The sequence below is a fragment of the Anomaloglossus baeobatrachus genome, chromosome 4 (genome assembly GCF_048569485.1).
Source record: "Anomaloglossus baeobatrachus isolate aAnoBae1 chromosome 4, aAnoBae1.hap1, whole genome shotgun sequence".
NCBI classification, from domain to species: Eukaryota; Metazoa; Chordata; class Amphibia; order Anura; family Aromobatidae; genus Anomaloglossus; species Anomaloglossus baeobatrachus.
In genome coordinates, this window is record NC_134356.1 from 198,781,433 (window position 1) to 198,801,749 (window position 20,317).

The window sequence follows — 20,317 nt, forward strand, 5'->3', positions numbered from 1 at the left end:
ACTGGGGAAGAATAAGGCAACTTTTATCCCAATCCTGTGTTAAACATTCGCTCCACATGCAAGTTTTATATGGTACAAGTATATTGCGTCAATGTGTGAGGTCCATATTCTTGGATTATAGGACTGGGTTTGGCTGTGGAAGTAGGAACATTCATAATTTGTATTTATATGGCACAAACACATTCCACAGCAGTGTACAAATCAGAGGTAAATAATATAGACTGAGGAATATACTCTGGCTATAATAAGGGTAGACAATATATAGCAGACCCCAAGTGGAAATGTATATTGACACCATGTACTGGAGATCAGCTGGAAATACCGCTTGTATTATAGGTTGCTTCCCTTCATTATTCCTCTAAATATCACATACTGATATTTACATTGTTCTCTTTCTTCCGAAATATTGAAAATGCTTTTTTTTCCTCCATTTACCTTAATATAGAAACGGGTGAATATTCTTCCACTTTTGTAATACTCTATACAAAGCGGTGACCTTTCGAGCTGCTCGAATGACGCTGGATGCTTTGTGTGAAGTGTGTGGCGTGTACGGCTTCTTTCTCCAAACATTTAGGTAGCACGAAATGTCACAAGCGGCCTACTGAATATTTTTTTTATTGCAGCCAAGTTAATTGTTCGTCTCTCGTATTGATGGGAAGGTTAGAAAATGGTTAGGACCCCAGGGGTTTACAATCTGATATTTCACCAGCATCTATCCAGGAATGTTACTGAAAATAGCCTTGTAAACCTGCCGATGCTGGGTCTCCTCACAGCGCCTCAAAGGATCAGATGAGATTCCAGAACTGCACACCAAGTTTTGTATTCATTATCATGTCCAGACGATTTTGGAACGGCCGATGACCTCCACCGCCATCATTCTGACAGATTCCTAGGCTTGTATGTATTCCTGCTCAGGCATCGGCTTATTACATTACCTCATATGGTAACATCTCTTCCTGCCTGGAGATTTAGACATCTGTGTGCGCGGTGACAACTGCACTCCGACCCTGACATGACCGGTTAGGAGCCCAGAACAGCAGGCAGGGAAACCTAATAGGGACAGGGTACATGGTACAGTTAAAGAACGCTGCATGGTGCAATTGTGTGCGTTTTTGGTTTTATTTTATTTGGTTTACAAAACAATAATCATAGAAACCAATGTATAAAAGGTTCACTAAAGATATACCTTAGGGTGTTATTCAGTATTAGTTTGAGGTTATTTCTCTGCATGTTCAAAGTGTTGGTGATAGTCTATTAGTGAGACTTTTTTTATCTGACCAAAAAGTGGTTGGTGCTTGATCCTTACAGTAATAAACACGCCATCTACTGGGCACATGTTACTGAAAAACAAACTATCCATAGATTAAGGTATTCTATACACCTAGAAATATATAGTCTATCACAATCAAAGAATAACACACTGGATGAAATATCTCATTCTCTTTCTCTTTTTCCTTTTCTTCCTCTGACTCTCAGGCTTTTTATTTATCTCTGTTTCTTTGTCTGTCTGTCTGCTTCTCTGTTTCTAACTATGTCTTTTTCTCTATCTCATCATTGTGTTTGTCTATCTTGTCTGTGTCTTGCTCTCTTTGTGTCTGTCTTTCGCTCTCTCTCTGTCTCTTTTTGTCTGTGTTGCTCTCTTTTTCTGACTTTCCCTCTTTTTGTCGCGGTCTGTCTTTTTCGCTATCTCTCTTATTTGTGTCTGTCTCTCTTTGTGTGTGTCTCTCTGTTTATCACTTTTTCTCTTTCCCTGTCTTTCTGGCTTTCTTATTTTCTCTCTGTATCTGTCTCTGCCTACCCCTCTGTCACTGTCTTGATCATTTTCTTTCTCTTGTCTTTGTGCCTCTGTCTCTCTTATCTTTGTGTCTCTCTGTCTATGTGCAACTCTATCTCTGTGTGTCTCACTTTTTCTCTCTCTGTTTTTTTTTCCTCTTTCTCTCTCTCTTTCGCTGTCTTTGTCTCTCACTATTTTTGTCTCTCCTTTCATTGTGTGTGTGTGTGTCTGTCTGTGTGTTTCTTTTTCTCTCTCTCTCTCTCTCTCTCTCTCTCTCTCCTTGAGTCTCTGTATTTCCCCTCGCTCTCTTCTTCTTTTTTTTTTTTCTATCTTTCTTTCCTCTGTCTGTCTCTGGCTTTTTCTCTTTCTCTCTTTGTCTCTCACTATCTCTGTCGCTCTCTGGATTTGTGTGTGTGTCTTTTGTTTTTCTCTCTCTTTCTTTCTCTCTCTCTCTGTCTCTCTCTCCTCAAGTCTCTGTATTTCCCCTCGCTCTCCTTCTTTTTTTTTTTTTTTCTATCTTTCTTTCCTCTGTCTGTCTCTGGCTTTTTCTCTTTCTCTCTTTGTCTCTCACTATCTCTGTCGCTCTCTGGATTTGTGTGTGTGTCTTTTGTTTTTTTCTCTCTTTCTTTCTCTCTCTCTCTGTCTCTCTCTCCTCAAGTCTCTGTATTTCCCCTCGCTTTCTCTTTTTCTGTCTCTTCTCGGGCTTTTTCTTTCTCTCTGTGTGTCTCGGGCTTTTTCTCTTTCTCTGTGTGTATCTCACTATCTCTGTCTCTCTCTGGATTTCTGTGTGTCTTTGTTTCTCTCTCTCGGTCTCTCTCTTTGGCTTTTTTCTTTCTCGCTGTGTGTCTCTTCCTCTCTATTTGTCTGTCTTTGTCTCTGTCTCTCTGTCTGCCTTTTTCTCTGTTTTGTATTTCTCCGCCTGTCTCTCTCTTGATTTACTGTTTAGGCCAAACCAGTGTCTTAATAACTATTTACTAATATTAGCAAGTATTGAATATTCTTCTCAGTTTCATTCTTTACTTTTTCTCTTACCTTTTTCATCATTCCTTCATTTTTACTGGATAGTTCTTCACTGATCCTTTGTAGGGGGAAAAAAAGTGATGGCTCATAAAATGTAGTGTGCATTTGAAAGAAGACTTTGAGAAAGAACAGAGCCTCTGGTATCAGAGTTCACAGAATTCGGCTATCTTTCACGGGATATAAACAGCACAGACAATGTCACATCCCTGTTTCATCTCTAGGTGCACACAGCATTCCCAGATCCACGACCCACAATCCCTTTTCAGTTTCTAACCTCTGTATGAGGGTCACAAATGCCGTCCATCCTTTGCCTTGTCTGATTGTTACATTGTTAATCTATATATCTCTTGGCGTAGAAGAAAGCAGTTACAGGCCAGCAGTCCTAGCTCTACACATTTATAAGGGGCCAATGTAAAGGACAGGTTTCTTAATATAGGTAGATCATACAAACTCATGACCCCTGATGGTGGGGCACATATTTTTGACCCCCTAGGTCCTTTTTTTGACCTAATGACATTGATTACTGGTGCCTGTTGTCACCTCAACTCGCACATCTAGGTCTCAGGGACTTGATATTAGAATCCACTTTTTGGTATGACCTCATATTCTCAGTAATGCTAATATTTTATCAGGCCCATGAGTGTTAACACACCTTTCATACAACTTGGATCTCATGCCGTGCACTCATTCTTGTTTATTACAAAAGCCCGATGTAGCTGCAGGCTTAGAGGAAAGCTTTCACAATGTCCATTTGTGACAGGAGGCAGCTGCGAAGCTTTTGACGCCTACTCATTTATCACGCTACTATGAAATGGATCTTTTTATTCTGTGTTCAAAACTTGGCTCAATACCTACACCCTCCAAGCCAAATGTCGGCAAGGGGGGCTTCACTGCTCAGTGTGAATTCTAAGCGGCATACCAAATAGTGGACTATATCATGCTGGGATCTCTAGTTCTGGCAGCAGCTGATGATATAGTATGGAGTGCATGTGCGAATTCAAGGGTTACCTGTATTCCAAGTGCCAATCTGTATTATCGATGCTTTATGCCCAGCGACATTACATTGGGACATGTATGAAGCACCGATCTCTTCTGATTGTCAGGTTGCAATCTGTAGACTTGGTGCTGAGGACAAGACTTGTCCTCTTAAAATGTGGTGCAGGTGACATGTGCTGATGAACTGGATTAATGTGAACACTCATCCACCCAGTCCTTAATCACAAGACAGACGTGTTTGTAGAGTATGTTATTGTTTCTGTCTGCTATACATTCTGTACATTAAACTGTTTGTTTTGCACCCACAGATAGCATGTTTGCTGACACAATGCCACCAGGACGCCTGAGCAGCCCTCGACTGAGCACATGCTTGCCGCAAAGTAGTCATGATTCCGCAAACTTCAACAATAATGAACTGGAGAACAATCAGGTGGTAGCAAAAATCGCTAACTTGAACTTAAGCCGAGTGCCACCACCGACCGACAACCATGCCATACCTTGTTGTCCAAATAGGCGGCAGCGTACCCAAGGGATGCCAACGTTATTGGACATGGAGCTTCATTTTCACTCCACCCGTGGTGCTGACATCACCCTGTCGCCCGATCGATCGGTGGCTTATACTAATTGGCAGGAGAGCAACAGGACGATAGTGTTTACAGAGAGGCCAGTGCACATTGGTGAGACCCTTTTTATAGAGACTGGTCAGTTGCCACTGCCTTACTATGGGTCTTTGTCATTTGGCATCACCTCCTGCGATCCAAGCACATTACGAACCTATGATCTGCCCTCAAATCCAGATTACTTACTGGACAGAAAGGAATATTGGGTTGTTCATCAAGGTTTGTTCACAGTGAGCAACGGCGATATCCATAGTTTTTTATTTATGCCCAATGGGGAGATACATCATGGCGTTAATGGAAACAGTCGTGGGATGTTGATGTGTGTGGACTCCTCGCAGCCTCTTTGGATGTTTTTTTCAATTCATGGAATTGTGAATCAGCTGAGAGTTATGGGTAAGTGAAATCTTTGGAATCGAGTGCGTCATTTTCCGTGTACATACTTAGCAGAAGTTAGCTGGTGTGCACATTATTCATTGCCTGTACTTCCAGATCATTACACATGAAGAACAGTGTATGAGCGGTGGAATAGAAATGTAAGGATATACATTATATAACGGAGAAATTCTCAATGAAATCCCCACATCTGTGTCCTGCTTCTTGCACAGAAGCTAATGCAATAATAGGGTTAATCGTATTCTCCTTCACAAATCTGCCTGTGGAGAGTTCTGCGCTTCTGGTTATTTAAAGGCCAGGGTGTATGATATTGGCTTATTTAAAGCATAACTCGCCCCAGAAAACTGCTCTCATGAGAGTTAATACGGTAGAGAAAGTGGGAGTAATATTCCTTTAGGTTTAATATACTTTTTGAATCCAGGTTAAGTCTCTATGCTTATACAGCAGCCGAACACTGACGGGCCCTCGTAATTGTGACTTTTCTCATCAGTGTATGCCGCCCCCCAGTGGTCATTCAGAAACAAGAATAGTCACCACTATTATAATACTGTATGAGCAGGCAGCTGGGAACAGGACCGTATACATGCACTGGAGCCGGCCATGTTGTATGCAAGTTTTCGATTCTGCTCTGATCTAGGTTATACTTCATGTAGTTGTCTTGTTTTTGGGAGTAAAAGTCGTGAAATTTGTAATTTAAAACATATTAGACTTAAACATTCATCCTTTACTGTTTTAATACACTTTAATACCCCTGCAGTGGGACAGATTTAATGTGCACCTTTACTTTGGTGAACAATACTCCAAATTTTATTTAATCTTTTCATCTCAAGTTGTAAATTGACACCCTAAAAGCAATTTTGAAAGAATTGTGGTTTAAATTGCTTTGAAAAGTTACAAAGTTTGGCACCTCTAGTCAACGTAGGGTTTTGGCCAGTTTCTCACAACTATGCCAAAATGGGCTGAGCTAGATGGAGTTGGGACGTGGGGGCACAGAGGCGCATGTGACATGCCCGCACCGGGGCCGTGGGGTGACTCGTTACCGAGGCTCGATTCTGTTTCTGGGACACTGCGGTGGTGAGGCCCGGTTCTGTGCCCCCGGCAGTGTCGTGTAAATATGAAGAGGATGATAAGTTATTCGTGACGCCACCTGTGGTATGCGGTAAGTTAGGTGCCGCCGCTGCTGGATAGGGAACTCTGGGGCACATGGTGACGAAGCTTAGATGTTGCAGCTCTTCACAGGCAGAGCTGGGCCCCAGGGCGGATGGGGGTAGTAGTAGGTGATGAAAGGGGTGCAGGGCCGGAGGCGCAGGTGAATAACGGAGCGACACAGGGATGCAGTCTCAAGGTTTTTACTCACTGTAGCAGGTTCCAAGGTAACACGACGTCAGTGACCGCCTTTGGAGTGCTGGGGTTTCACTATGATGGGCTCCTGCCGATCCCGGATAGTTCGGTGGTCAAGACCGGTGCACCATTCTAGTGTTCCTTCCCCGGTTGTCTTCCTACACTGACTTCTCTCCCGCCTGTCCCGCACCTACGCACACAGTGCCCTGAGCCGGTGTCCGCGGGTCCCGTAGGGGTGGCTTGAAGCTCTATCCCTTAGCCCTATGTGGTAACCTTCCAGCAAATTCGTGTGCGGAGTTGGCTTTGGTACTAAATGGTCCTCAGCCTCTGGTTTTACTAGCGGAGTACGTTGGTTTTTCTCCCCTAGTCTAGGGACCAGTCCCCGATCTGTGGCCAAGTCCTTCCACTCCGTTGCTGTATGTGGAAAGAGGCCACGGGAATATGGCGCACTTCCCGTGGTCTCTAGGACCCCTTCTGTCTTTTGCCCGGGCCGAGCTGCACCAGCTCCTGGCCACAGGTCTTCACTCCTCCACGTCTCCTTCTAACTGCCTGATGCTACAGTGTCCCAAACTAACTAGACTCCACCCCCAGGCCCTGTCTGATTAGGGGGAGGGAGGAACCATCACCAGTGGTGGCTTTACATAGCATTAATGGAACCAAGCCCTAACCCTCACCCAGTGGAGAACTGCTAATTGAGGTGTTGTGTGTGTTTTTTGTGCATACGGGTGGATGACCTCCTCCGTACCCAGGATGGGATACCACACCTCTGGCTGAGGTGCAGTACCTCTGTGGTGACTGAAGCTTCAGGAGCACCACATTTGCCACCCATCAGACACTCCTGATTCATTAAGAAGTGCCCACATCTTCATTAATCAGCAGCATCTAACTCCACCATGCCTTCTCATCAAGACCAGTGAGAAGTTTCCAGTCTTGATTAATCATGGCTAAGTGTTTGACACTTTTGGTATCGATTCATCAAGACCAGGATTCTTCATGATCATCTTGATGAATGGGCGAAATGGAGTCAGATACGCTTGGTTCGTTAAGAACACTGGTATGCAAAATTTGGGTTTATGAAAATTGCTTCAAATCTAAATCATGGATTCCTATGTTTTCTTATGGCCTGATTTTAAAATGACTTGTATTTTTAACCATCACGTATGGCTTTTTTGCATGTGAAATTACGTACTGTACAACTGAGATGAACAAGAAAAATCTTTATTGCGCCTTTTCCTTTTCTCTTGAAAGCTTCTCTTGATATCTTTTCTCCCTTAGGCTATGTGCGCACTAGAAAGTGCCTTTTCCTTAAGAAAAAAACGGACCCTCTGAGAATACCGCACCCGCAGTAAAAACTAAAAACCGCGGTGAAACTGCACCCGCATTTTTGCCGCGGATTTACCGCAAGTTGGTCCACGCGGTTTTTACCATTTATCTATGGCAAAAACTGCAGGTACCTGCGGAAATGAAGTGACATGCTCATTAATTCCGCAGCGGAAAATCCACGGGTATAAAAAAAAAATGCAGTGTGCGCACAGCATTTTTTAAAACCCATAGGATTTGCTGGGGAATGACTGCAGCAATGGTAGACACATTTTCTGCAGCAAATCCGCGGCAAAATCCGCGGTAAATGCGCAGCGTGCACACAGGGCCTTAGAAGGTCTGTGAATCTTCTCTGTGAAGCATCCAGCAGTAGTTCCCTTATCATGTTCACGTTCCATCTACCTTGGTATTCTGTTGAAATCCTTTTCCTTGCTCTTCACTAACAGCACTAAGGTTTTCAGGAAAGTAGTCAAATTGGAAATGTAAAAAATGTAACTTCAAATTCATCAGACAACCCAAAGCTTTGAAACATTACATTAAGTTCTCCATCATGGGCTTAAATATTGAATCTTAGTTGTTACCTAGAAATTTCTTCATAACTTCTTTAAAAGAATCCCAAACCCTTTTTTCAAAAGCTTTCAATTTTATTTTCAACACGTCCTTGATAGGTTTCTGAATATTCAGACCCACAAAAATGTCTTCCTTCAGTTATGCTTTGAATAGTCCCCGAAACTTGGAGCACCGGTACTTAGAATTCTTTCTTTCTTTTGGTAGAGCTTTCATTAACAGCTTCATCAGTCCAAGCTTAATGTGGAGTGTTGGCAGGAGAACGTTAGTGAGATCAACTAAACTTTTCGCAATATTCTTCAGTCCAGGTTGCAGAGATTTTTTCATTAGCGAACTTTGGCTCCCGTGATGAGAACTATTCCGGCTGGCCCATATACACAAAAAGCATGGCTACTTGGTGAATTTGCCTTGCTGTCCAAGGAGCATAGAGAATTTTCAAATCACCATATATTGACCTTCCTTGACCCTCATAGTTCAATTTTTTGAGAATAGAGTCTAAATTCTCATAGCTTTCCCCTAAGTGCACAGAATTCCCTACAGGCATTAAAGCATACTTGCTGCCTTTGTGCAGTAGCAGCTTTCAGACTTTGGATGAATCAATAAAAGTCTCAACTGGCTCACATTGTACTCATTGTTAAGGCCCCGTCACATGCAGCGACGTATCTAACGATATATCGCCGGGATCACGGATTCCGTGACGCACATCCGGCATCGTTAGCGACGTTGTTGCGTATGACACTCACGAATGACCATTAACGATGGAAAATATTCACCAAATTGTCCATCGTTGACACGTCGTTCCTTTTTAAAAAATCGTTGATTGTTGAGCACGCAGGTTGTTCGTCATTCCCGAGGCAGCACACATCGCTACGTGTGACACCTTGGGAACGACGAACTGCAGCTTACCTGCGGCCGCCGGCAATGCAGAAGGAAGGAGGTGGGCGGGATGTTACGTCCCGCTCATCTCCGCTTCTATTGGGCGGCCGCTTAGTGACGCCGCTGTGACGCCGCACGAACTGCCCCCTTAGAAAGGAGGTGGTTTGCCAGCAACAGCGACGTCGCTAGGCAGGTAAGTCCCGTTTGACAGCTCCGAACGATATTGTGCGCCACGGGCAGCGATTTCCCCTAGACACACAAACGACGGCGGCGGGTGCTTTCACCAGCGATATCGCTGCGTGTAACAACCCCTTTACATTTCTCCATCAGACCAGTAACATCACTGCTATATACTGCAGCACCAGCTTGAGAAATGTGTGGAAGGAATTGCTTTTGGAATTCTATTCTTTTGGAAGCCCATGGAGTTGTGAAAAAAGCTACGTGATGGATTTTTTTCCTATACATACTGAGTTCAGCAGTTGAATGAATATATATAATATATATATATATGTGTGCACTTCTTAAAATATGACACCGTGCTCCAAAAAAGTGGTACAAAGGAAGGTGACCGGTGGTGTAAAGCTACAGAATATTGGCTAACTATGTGCCAGATTTATCATCTGGGACGATCCACAGTGATAAGTTTGGCAAGTTTTCAGATTGTCTGGTCTCGTTTAGTGGACAGAAGTACTAAATCGTTGTCAGAGCGGACGGATAATATATAATTTTTTTGTTTTCGGTTGCATTTTCAATTATTTGTTATGACAGTAAAATGATCTGTTTATTTGACATCTGGACAGCGGCAGAGCACATTAACGTACTGGAATGGAGTGTTTCTGGAGCATCTAGCAGCCCAGATGCTGGTGTTTGGGTACAGACTCTCGCACTCCAGCATATATTTCCAGATTTCCCTTTGTGTACTCTTTCCCGTCTGCCTCTCCTATTCCATGAGACACTGAGCTTTTCCCAAGACCTTACAACTGCGCCTCTGCCCTATGTGTGAACGAGCGTCCTGGCACTGACAGATATTGTTATTTGTTATGGCGTCTGTGTGTATTCTTACCGCAGATGTTCTCTCCTCCCGAGTGGAGGAGGCTTCTGCTAAGATAATGTGGGAATCGGCTCCTTCAGCTACTGCCATGATGTCAGTGCAGCCCGAGCCTCCTTGTCCCAGCAGATTCCTTGTAAGGAGTTGGAGACACAATGGGCCGTTAGATAGAAAACAGATGAAATTAGAAATTGATAAATTCCACATTGTTTATTCCTGTAAGTGCAAATCATTCTTTTCATTCAGAAAAACATTTTTATAATTAAGCAATCCTCTAAATCTAGGAACTCCTGATTTACTACTCTTTTCTGGCCTATGTAGCACTTTTCTAGTCAATAGCACTATACTTAGATTATAATGACTTGTGTCATCATTGCCCGCTATAGTTTGCTACAAAAACACCAGGTTCAATATTGGTGAGTCTCCAAAATTTGGGACCATATTCAGTGAATGATCATGTAGGTTGGTTTTCCACTTTCAGAAAAGTTCACTCCAAAGGTTTATGTATATATAATATAACAAATAAGCAGGTTCTCGCTCTTCCCAGGTCCAGTGCCGGATCTCCGCCCCGCCCACATCTGTTTTGCTGCAGCGTTGTTGTCACATTGGCTGCAGCGATTATGTAAGAGGTCAATCACTGAGCTAACTTCTCTTCCAATGCAACAAGCACAAGCCTCTGAGCTCGGTGACAGTGCACACCCCTTAAAGAAACACAAAATTGGAAATTTAGTCAAACGTTCATTTTTAGGTTTAATTTGTTGCTGTTCGTTAGTCTGCAGCAGTTTCTCCATGTTCCTGAAATAATTCAGTATTGTAGATGTCTTGCAGAGGACATAAGGGCTCGAGCTAGTTGCGGGACAAAGCTCCATCACTTTGCAGAGGGGGCAGGGCTTTGCAGTCTTTTTTCCTACTGCTGATAGGTCAAAGGGGAGAGGCTTCTGCTGCAACCTGTTGTCCTAGGTCACATACAAGACTGTGATGAGGAGGAGGGGGGCCTCACCAATCTCCTGGGACACAGAGATTTCTGTTTGAATTGTAATTTATATAAGATCAAAAAAGGAGGAAAAATTCCAGATATTGAATTAATATTTATTTTTTTGGGCAATTTCTGTGTTTAGTGTTCCTTTTTAATTAGTTTTTTGGGTAGGTGGTTGCCTACATTGGGTTGTTCTAACTTCCACACCGCTGCAGATATGACACTAGTGATGCCGTGTCACTGCATGCTCTAACTATATAAATATGCTTCAGTTTATAATTACAATGTAGAGATTATAAGACCATATCCTAATTTTTGGGGGTACTGTCCATGGACCCCTATGTTTACTGCAAACTTGACTGATGTATCTCCATGTTGTTACAGCAGAGATTACATATTCATTTACAGCCTACAACATTGCCAAACAGTTGTGTTTATATTGGTTACCAATCTTAGATGACAATGGTGGAGGCTTCTACAGAATGCACTAGCAATTTGGGGTCTTCTAGTGTTCTGAATCCACACACGAGTGCGTATTGACCTGTGTGAATAAAGTTTCCTATATAGTTTCATAATCTTCATCCTTCATTTCAGGCACTGTACAGTCCAATGTGCTTTCTCCCTCTGGATCTCCGAGTGGTTCCCAGTATGACAGCGATTCGGATATGGCATTTAGTGTGAACCGCTCATCTTCAGCTTCTGAGTCGTCTCTAGGTATGTATAGTAAAAATAAGTTGTTCATTTTCTAAGTCTTCAGAGAATATTGCAACAAATGAGCGGATAGTTGGATGCAGCCTTGTGACATGTATCATGTAGGTCACATGTTGGTCCCTACAGCATAACAGCAGGACTAGTGAGTCTTCTGGAGTGATCCATCCATATTGTAATACTTCATACTTTAACCCTGGGGTGAAAAGAAGTTGATTTTCTTCATTTTCAGTCTTTAAGACCATGAGTGAAATAACCTCCCCCTATATGAAATGCTGCCCTCTGTACACATAGCCTTGGACTAGTATAAGTTTTTGCACATTTCTATTCTGATGGATTTGTAGTCAGACCTGTGAAACAACAGCAATTTGGGTTAACTCTTAAACCACCATACACATTAGATGGCTCTCAGCCAAACGACCCTTTGGACGATCTTTCCACCATCAGCCATCTCACCCAGTTCTCTCATACAAAGGAGCGCTCGTTCGCCCTAGCTTTCCTATGTTAACAGTGAGAGAGCCACTGCCAGACTAGTCTTGCGGAGCATAGCTCCAGAATACTGCAATCTGCAGTCCGAAATTGGATTTGCTGAATCCTACACTCCCCTTACAATACCGCCATACCCCTGAGGAAGCCAACAGAATCAGTCAATATCAGCTGGTTCATGTGCTATTAGGATAATGTGTATGGAGGGCTTTAGTAAGGTTCTCTGAGATTAGAAAATTGCTTATCTTTTCTTTTACCTTTTACAGTGACTGCTCCTAGTTCTCCGCTGAGCCCACCTGTATCTCCAGTGTTTGCGCCAGAACCTCAAGGAAGTAAAGATGGAGAATGTGCAGTGTGCTTTGATAATGAAGTCGAAACCGTCATCTATACTTGTGGCCACATGTGTCTGTGCAGTAGTTGTGGGCTGAAGTTGAAGAGGCAACTGAACGCATGTTGCCCCATCTGCCGGAGGGTGATAAAAGACGTCATCAAAACATACCGTCCTTAAAAATTGAGTCTGAAGTTTCACAGGGATGTATTGTGTGCTGACTTTTCTGAAAATAAAGCATCCAATCAGGCATCTGCCCTCTGTGGAAACAATGCTTTATATGTTGGCTCTGGGATTAAGCATAATAGTAGTAATGTGGCACAATACTGGCGTGCCAGTGTCCTTACTCATGGCCAGTTGATTAAGCGACACCTCTAGTACAGGGTCATAAAGCAATTGTTCAGGGTGTCCTTATTAAACCATCCAGTTCACCATCATTATGGTTGTGGAGGTGCCTTTACTCAGGGGTGCAAGTAGACCAAAATGATATTACCCAAGGCCCCTTTAAGCAAATCATCATTTATCAGTACATAAAGTAGTGCCTTCCAGTGACATAAACCAGGCGCAGGGAATCTCGCAGAGACGTGATATCAGATTCTCACCTCCACCCTCCATGTCTCTGCCAGTACCAGATTTGGATCAACACCTCTAGCAGTATTTTCCATCTTATTGGGCTTGTACGTTACAAAAAACATTAAAAAGGCATGATTCTTTTATCCAAGAGTCGGATTACCTAACCACTACATTATACCATACTTATATGGCCTTATGCGAAGTGTCAGGAGTGGTGGCACATGAGCTTCAGCACTCTAGTGTCATACCTCAAAGAAATGATAGTCTTTGATCTCAAACTCCATTGTAATATCTGGTGAATCCTGTTCCAGTCACACGTCTTCATCTACAATTCTAGGTTATAGCTCATGTGATGCCTCTCTTAGGGAAGAAACAGACAAACTCTTGACCACCAGAGTTTCCCATATACTCACACGATTGCAAGTAGGCTAAGATGTAAAGTTTGATGCCTCCATACATCTCAACAAATTATTTGGTGAAAACTATATATGGCAAATTTCTGCTATAATTTGCTTGTAGTTAAGGTTATCCTGAAATACATAGTCTGGTGCCTTATTGACATAGTCAACTGGAATCGGGGACACACAGTTCAAAGACTCTGGAACTGGTTTCCATGGGATGATCTGTCCTGGTTTTGCTGCTCATTACACTTAGTAACCTGCTCTCCAGAAAACTGCCGAACAGGCTACAATCGCTCTCCATTCTTTGTAAAAAGCCCAGTCATAATGTTGATGTCTTGTAGATAATTATCCTCTTGCGTCCTCCCAGTGCTGCGTTTGTGGTGCAATAGTTTACTTGCTGCTTCCCCATTCAAGCAGATGGTTGCCACCATTTCTTTAGATGCACACTTTGGTCCCGATTCATCACTGTATTTTCACTAGTTTTTTATTTTTTAGGAAATAACTTAAGTAGTGACTTGAGTGGAATTGCGCCTTTTTATAGGTGTCATGGTTTAATTTTCGGATTTTCACGTCAGTGTAGCTTTTCCAAATGTATTTGACTAATTTACCAAATGTGACTTTTTAAATGTACTCCAGTCCCACCCACCCCTGAAGGGTTTTTTTTTCTTTTCTTATTTACGCAAGTTTGACAACATATTGCTGGACATGTGACCCTTTCTTTCATCTAAAAAGATGCAACAAAGAATAAAAACTAAAATAAGGACCTTTATTGGCTTTGCCCAAAACTCATGAACTGTGTACGATATTTTTGAAGAATTTGGCATAAAATGAGTATCACAAGACAAAAAAAGTAACAATTAAAAAAAAAAAGGCAATGATGAATCAGGGTCTTTGTGTAGCATTTATTGGAATCTAGTCACCAGTTCTATAGACAGTCTAGTCTGTATTATGATGTAGATAACAATAAGCAAGTGGTGCTTTTAGCCTCACTCCCTTATTTTCACATGAAAGGGAAAAAATGGTTTTTTTACCAAGAAAACCCCAGTGCAACCTCCTACACACAGTGGAAGTAGCCATTATGAATTTACTAGGAACCAACGACTTCTATCTATATTGTGCCTAAGTGATGTGATGGATTTTTAGTGAATGGTTTGACTGTATTTTCATGTTTACTACACCATCATATACACTGTAATGTGAGCAGTACATATGACCTCGTTGTCACCAAGTTCTAAGTGACGTTTCACATCTAGGATCACTTGATTAAAAGAAAACAAGGATTCCAGAATATACACGACAGTGTGTACAGCAGTAAGTGGCTCCAAAGGCTATGTTGGCAAGCAGGCCAAACTGGATCAGTTAGCCAAAATGTACCGTAATTTGAAGACTCACAAGACCCTTGAGGCTGATGGCCACAGCCTTGTCAATGAACGACACATTCAACATCTTTCTATATTTCTTTTGTGTGACGTAGGCCTTCTTGCTGAGGTAGCACAGCAGGCAATGTGTTAGCTAGCCGGGTGTTGTGTTTCTTGTGTGTTACAGTATCTGACATTTGTATCAAGGTTACCTTTAGTATAGCTTGGAGCGGATGTTAACATTTGGATGTAGAAACCGATTATTGTATAGAACAGATTGGTATTTGAAGGTGCGGCATGTGGACGGAAGGTAATCTTAGGGTTCTAGGCATGTTAGTTTAAAGAGAATTCTGTAGAAATCACATGACTTTTTAGAGGAATCGGATGTAGGCTAGTTCCTTGCACTGATCACCGATGGCTAAAGGAATTCGGGAGACCCATATCTTATTGTCACCTCCATCCAAATGACTTCTATGGAGGAAGTTGTCTGCTGTTCAAGAGCCAGGATACTGACAAGTTAGATTGGAGAAATTGGAAATGTGACAATCATACAGCTGCTTATATTAGTGGAGATTTGTGTATACACAGAATAGTTATTTGCACAATACACCTACACTATTAACCAACTAAAAACGGTGATCAAGCCTTTCCTTAAGTAATGTAGAAGGACATAGATAGGGTGATCTTTTCTATATGATTAGTTCTGGTCATAGCTCCACTGTCCTGTAGTTTTAGGGAGGGGATTTGAGCTCAAAGGAAATGGAGTAAATAGTTGTGCTAAAGTGTAATAGGTTAAATATCATTCAAGCAAAAACCAGGCCATATTCAGAGAAATGCAAAAGTAACTTCTTCCCTACGTGCAGGTATCCGCAGCATGGGTTTATGTGATAGAAATGAATTACAGACAACTAAAGCCCAGGATTGTAACATCATCGATTCCTCACACACAATCTTCCCCATGTTGTGCCTCCACAATAACATGCCAAATCTGTGCACCTTTTTTACCCCAGTAATTGGATTGGGTTTATGCTGTACCTCTCCCTCCTACTCCAGAAAGACAATCGTTGTAAAACTGTTATTGATTTGTAACTTTAAATGGAATGGTAAATACTTTGTATAGACGATGTCTGTGCCTTATTGAGCTTGTTTGTGCACTTTTTATATACAGACGCCATGTTATAATAAAACACTAAACGTTACGTAACTATAACACACATTCATGTTTTATAAAGTGTCACTGAAGACCTTTGTTTTGATAATTCAGTGAACCTTGTACCCTTCACCTTTTATTCCCCAGATCGTTAGTAGTTTGTTTTTTTTGTTTTTTTTTTTAAATATTAGAGATGATTTCTAGTTATTTACTGTGACACCTGTACCGCATTGTATGCTTATATAGAGTCTGTATTCAAGACTGAATATTGGTTGTCTCTTTTGCACTTTTTATTTTTGTGTTGTGCTTTTGTTTTGTCATTGTACATTTTTATCTGTTCCAATATTTCTGTTCAAAAGCAAATAAAAATTTGGCTTGTAGATGAGTGTTCTTGTATTTTATGTGACTTTATTGCAGCTATGTAATTCAACTATAGTGTTTCTATTATATACATTATTATTAATGGGGAAAACCATGGCGGTCAGAGGTCAAATGCTTTCTAGTATAAATAAAACTGTAGTTGTGCCCTGACAGATTTTTAGGTACTAGAAATCATGGCTGCTTTGTATCGAAAATGTCTCAGCAGATTAGCGAACGCCCATTCCCTTCACAGACACATCCCTTTAACTGACATAGTACTGTTTTTGGATGAAAGCAGCTGTGTTTTTCCAGTCCTGTATAAACTATTTAAAAGGGATCAAAGAGTCAGGCTATGTGCGCACGTTGCATACAGTCACTGCAGACATTTCTGCAGCGATCTGAAGAGCACACGTGCGCTTCAAAACGCAGAAAATGTCCGTAGTGGAAAAAAAAGCCGATTCCATGCGCTCTGCCTGCAGCTCCTGCCATAGACGGAGCAGGGGCTGCCGGCAAAGCGCACGGAAGAAGTGACATGTCACTTCTTGGAACGCGCGCTTCGGGCAGCAGCCGAAGCGCTGCGCTCTAAAACGCCACGTGCGCACGGCCCCTGCACAATCTCCATAGATTATGCAGGGGATGCATGCAGCTACAAAGCGCAGTGTAACTGCATGTAATTACGCAACGTGCGCACATAGCCTCATACATCATGCAGAGCAGGGGGCTTTGTTACATCTTCATGCATTTCTTTGATACGGTCCACCTATCTCTGTTCTCCAAATTAGTGCAGGTGCCACCTCAGTGACCCGTAGTGTCTGAGAGATGTGCCATAAATGTCTACATTTAGTGCATGAACAAAGGAAACGTAAAATCTACAAAGATTCTAGTATGGAAAGTAGAACAATAAGACCATAAACTCATATACATGGTATTTCCTAGCTTTAAAGGGATTCTGTCCAGGGAATTTAGCCTCTTATTGCTTAAGTATTGCTGCAGTGTGTAAAAATAAATAAATAAATAAGTAATTCCAGCGCATTGACCTTGATTAGTTCAGGAGTGCCATAAATCATCCCTTGCGGTTTGCTGGGATCATGCCCATAGTGGTGTGATTGACAAACCAGCAGGAGCATGCAGGACTAAAGGAACTAGTTCTCCATGTTCCTGCATGTATTGCTTTGCCAATCACGCTGCTGTAGATGGCACTCCACACTAGCTTGGGTACGCACATGCCTTGCATAAACATTAATTTTTCAGACTGCAACAACACTTAGTTGTAATAAAAACAGAATCCTGATAAAGTGCTCATAATGCATTATAGGGGTAAATCCCCTTAACAGATTCTCTAACAAATACAGTGGAACCTTGGTTAACAAGTAACCCAGTTAGCAAGTATTTCGCTTAAGGAGCAAAGCTTGCTGTAGATTTACAAAAACTTGTGAACGAGGGGGGGTATTTGCCATGTTTTTTTGGAGTAAGAACTACTGCACCACAATTGTGAAAAAAGTATACAGTTTTTATTATTACAAAAAATACAAAATACTGGAAATCACATGTGATTGCAGTTAGTGATTAGACATACATAGTTAAAATCCAATGAGACAAAGAAAAGAAGGTCACAGGGAGGGAGACAGGCTACCCCTTAATTTCTGTGCGGGGAACAGGATAGTTTACTTATATCCCAGATGGCCATATAAATAACCAGAGAAACATAGGTATATCCCCTAAGATAGTAGAGTAATGGAGTGCTTATACATGAAAAGTAACCAACAGGATAAGGTCCAAATCAGGGCCTGAACACAATAGTATGTAACACCACCAGCGAGTACATCGCATAATCTCAAATAAAGAAAAAAAAATCATACAATGGTGGAGATTGCCACCTGAAGTATGTATAGCACCCAAGGAGGGGAGTCTGTCAGCCTCACATGTGGACCCAGTCCCGACACGTGTTTCGCAGGTGCTTCAATGGGAGATTTGTAACTCCGTTTACTAGCAAGCTTTGCTGAACGAGCAAAATACTCACTGCCGGTTCCGTACATCCACCACGCTCTAACCTGCTCTTACAGTCCACACAAACACGCACGCACGCACACACACATATTATGCTCACCTTACCTTCCATTCCATCGCCGGCCTCATGGTTCTTGTAGTTCACCGGTACAGGATGTGCATCTGGTAACCATCGCGACGAGGGAGGAACTTGCTCTAGCAGCGGGAGTTCCTCCCTCGTTGCGATGGTTACCCGATACACATCCTGTACCGGCGAACTGCAAGTTCCAGGAGGCAGGCAATGGAACGGAAGGTAAGATGAGCATAATATGTGTGTGAGCGTGTTTGGAATGGCACAATAGGGGACCAGGATTGGACATTTAACAAGTTGTGGAACGAATTTTCTGCATTGCAATGATTTTCTATGGGAAATATTACTTTGCTGAATTAGAACTTGGTTAACAGAGAGTAGTAGAGAATGGGTTTCACAGCCGCGCCAAAAGACTACTGGATTCTTCTCAGATTAATGTTTCTTTTATTTCATAACAGGTCAAGTCAAGGGAGCTGTGTCCTTCTGAAACGCGTAGACTTGACCTGTTATGAAATAAAAGAAACATTAATCTGAGAAGAATCCAGTAGTCTTTTGGCGCGGCTGTGAAACCCATTCTCTACTACTCTCTGTTATCTGCCTCTTGGGGACCGCTGCCGGGACTTGGTGTTACATGCTGCTATAGGTGTTGTGACTGTCACAACCCGAATTGGTGAGTAGGATTATTCTTTGCTTCACCCTATATATATTGGGGTAAGACCCTATTGCGCTTTCTTTTTCCACAGTTTTCACTTAGAACTTGGTTAACAAGCACAGTCCCAGAACGGATTGTTCTCGTTAACCAAGGTTCCACTGTACACTAAAACTATACACTAGGTGGACAAAAGTATTTGGATGCACCACTGAATTTAGGTTGCTCATTGTTTTACTTCCTCAGGTGTATAAAATTCAGGTCCTAGGCATATAGCCTGCCTTTACAGATATTTGTGATAGAATGGCTTGTTCAAATGAGCTTACATAAACCAGCATAGTACAATAGGATGCCACCATTGTAGTCAGTTCATGAAATTTCTTCCCTCCTAAATATTCCACGATCACCTGTGAGTGGTATTATAGAAAAGTGCAAGCATTTGGGAACCACAGCAATTCACCCATGAAGTGCCAGACCATTACTGCATGGGGGCACAGCACAGAGTGCTGAAGAGTATAATGCATAGAAGTGACCAACACTTTGCTGACTCAATATCTCCGATGGTTCTAAGATCAGCACAAAACCTGTGCTCCGGGTGTTTCAACGCATAAGTTTCCAAGGCCAAACATCTTCATGCAAATCTTCCATCACCAGCCATCAGATTCAGTGGTGTAAAGAATACCTCACTGGACCTAGGAGCAGAGGAAATAAGGTCTGCGGTGTTATGAATCACAATTCTCTATCTTACATTTTGATGGACAAGTCTGGGTTTGGCAAAAGCCAGGAGAACATTACTTGTTTGACTGCATTGTATAACTAAAGTTTTGCAGTTTGGGAGAGGCTCTTTTCTATTCTAGAATGACTGATACAATACACACAGCAAGGTCCAAAGACATGGTTGATTGAGTGCAGTGTTAAAGAACTTGCCTGGTTGCATGAAGCCCTGACCTTAACCCCTTCCAACAAGTTTGGGATGAACAAGATTAGAGATTGCGTGCTATATCATCTCGTATAATACCTATGTTGTATGAACTCACAAGTACAGATGAGCGGACCCGTGGAAGTACAGGTTCTGGAAGGTCAGCCGTACTTTATCTAAAGTTCTCATTGGAAGTCAATGATTGGGCAGGTCGGCTCTCCGCCCATATATAGTCTGCCATAAACAGAACACTTCTGGGGGAGAGACGCCAGGGTTTTTTTTTTGTGAACACACTACATTCGATAACACTGAATTTATGCGAGTGCGAGTATTTCAAACACTACCAGCCCCAAGCATAACCGTGCACAGCAATGCTC

At 42.2% G+C, this 20,317-nt stretch overlaps 1 protein-coding gene across 1 annotated transcript in view; it reads left to right on the forward strand.

Moving 5' to 3' along the window:
• The window catches only part of NEURL1B (neuralized E3 ubiquitin protein ligase 1B), a 70,059-nt gene extending 53,739 nt beyond the window's left edge, over positions 1-16,320 (forward strand). The window contains exons 3-5 of the mRNA XM_075344620.1: positions 4,099-4,803; positions 11,526-11,645; positions 12,392-16,320. Coding sequence (XP_075200735.1) covers positions 4,099-4,803; positions 11,526-11,645; positions 12,392-12,633 — 1,067 coding nt within the window. The 3' untranslated portion in view covers positions 12,634-16,320. The remainder of the gene's footprint in view (positions 1-4,098; positions 4,804-11,525; positions 11,646-12,391) is intronic.
• Positions 16,321-20,317: the final 3,997 nt, after the last annotated feature.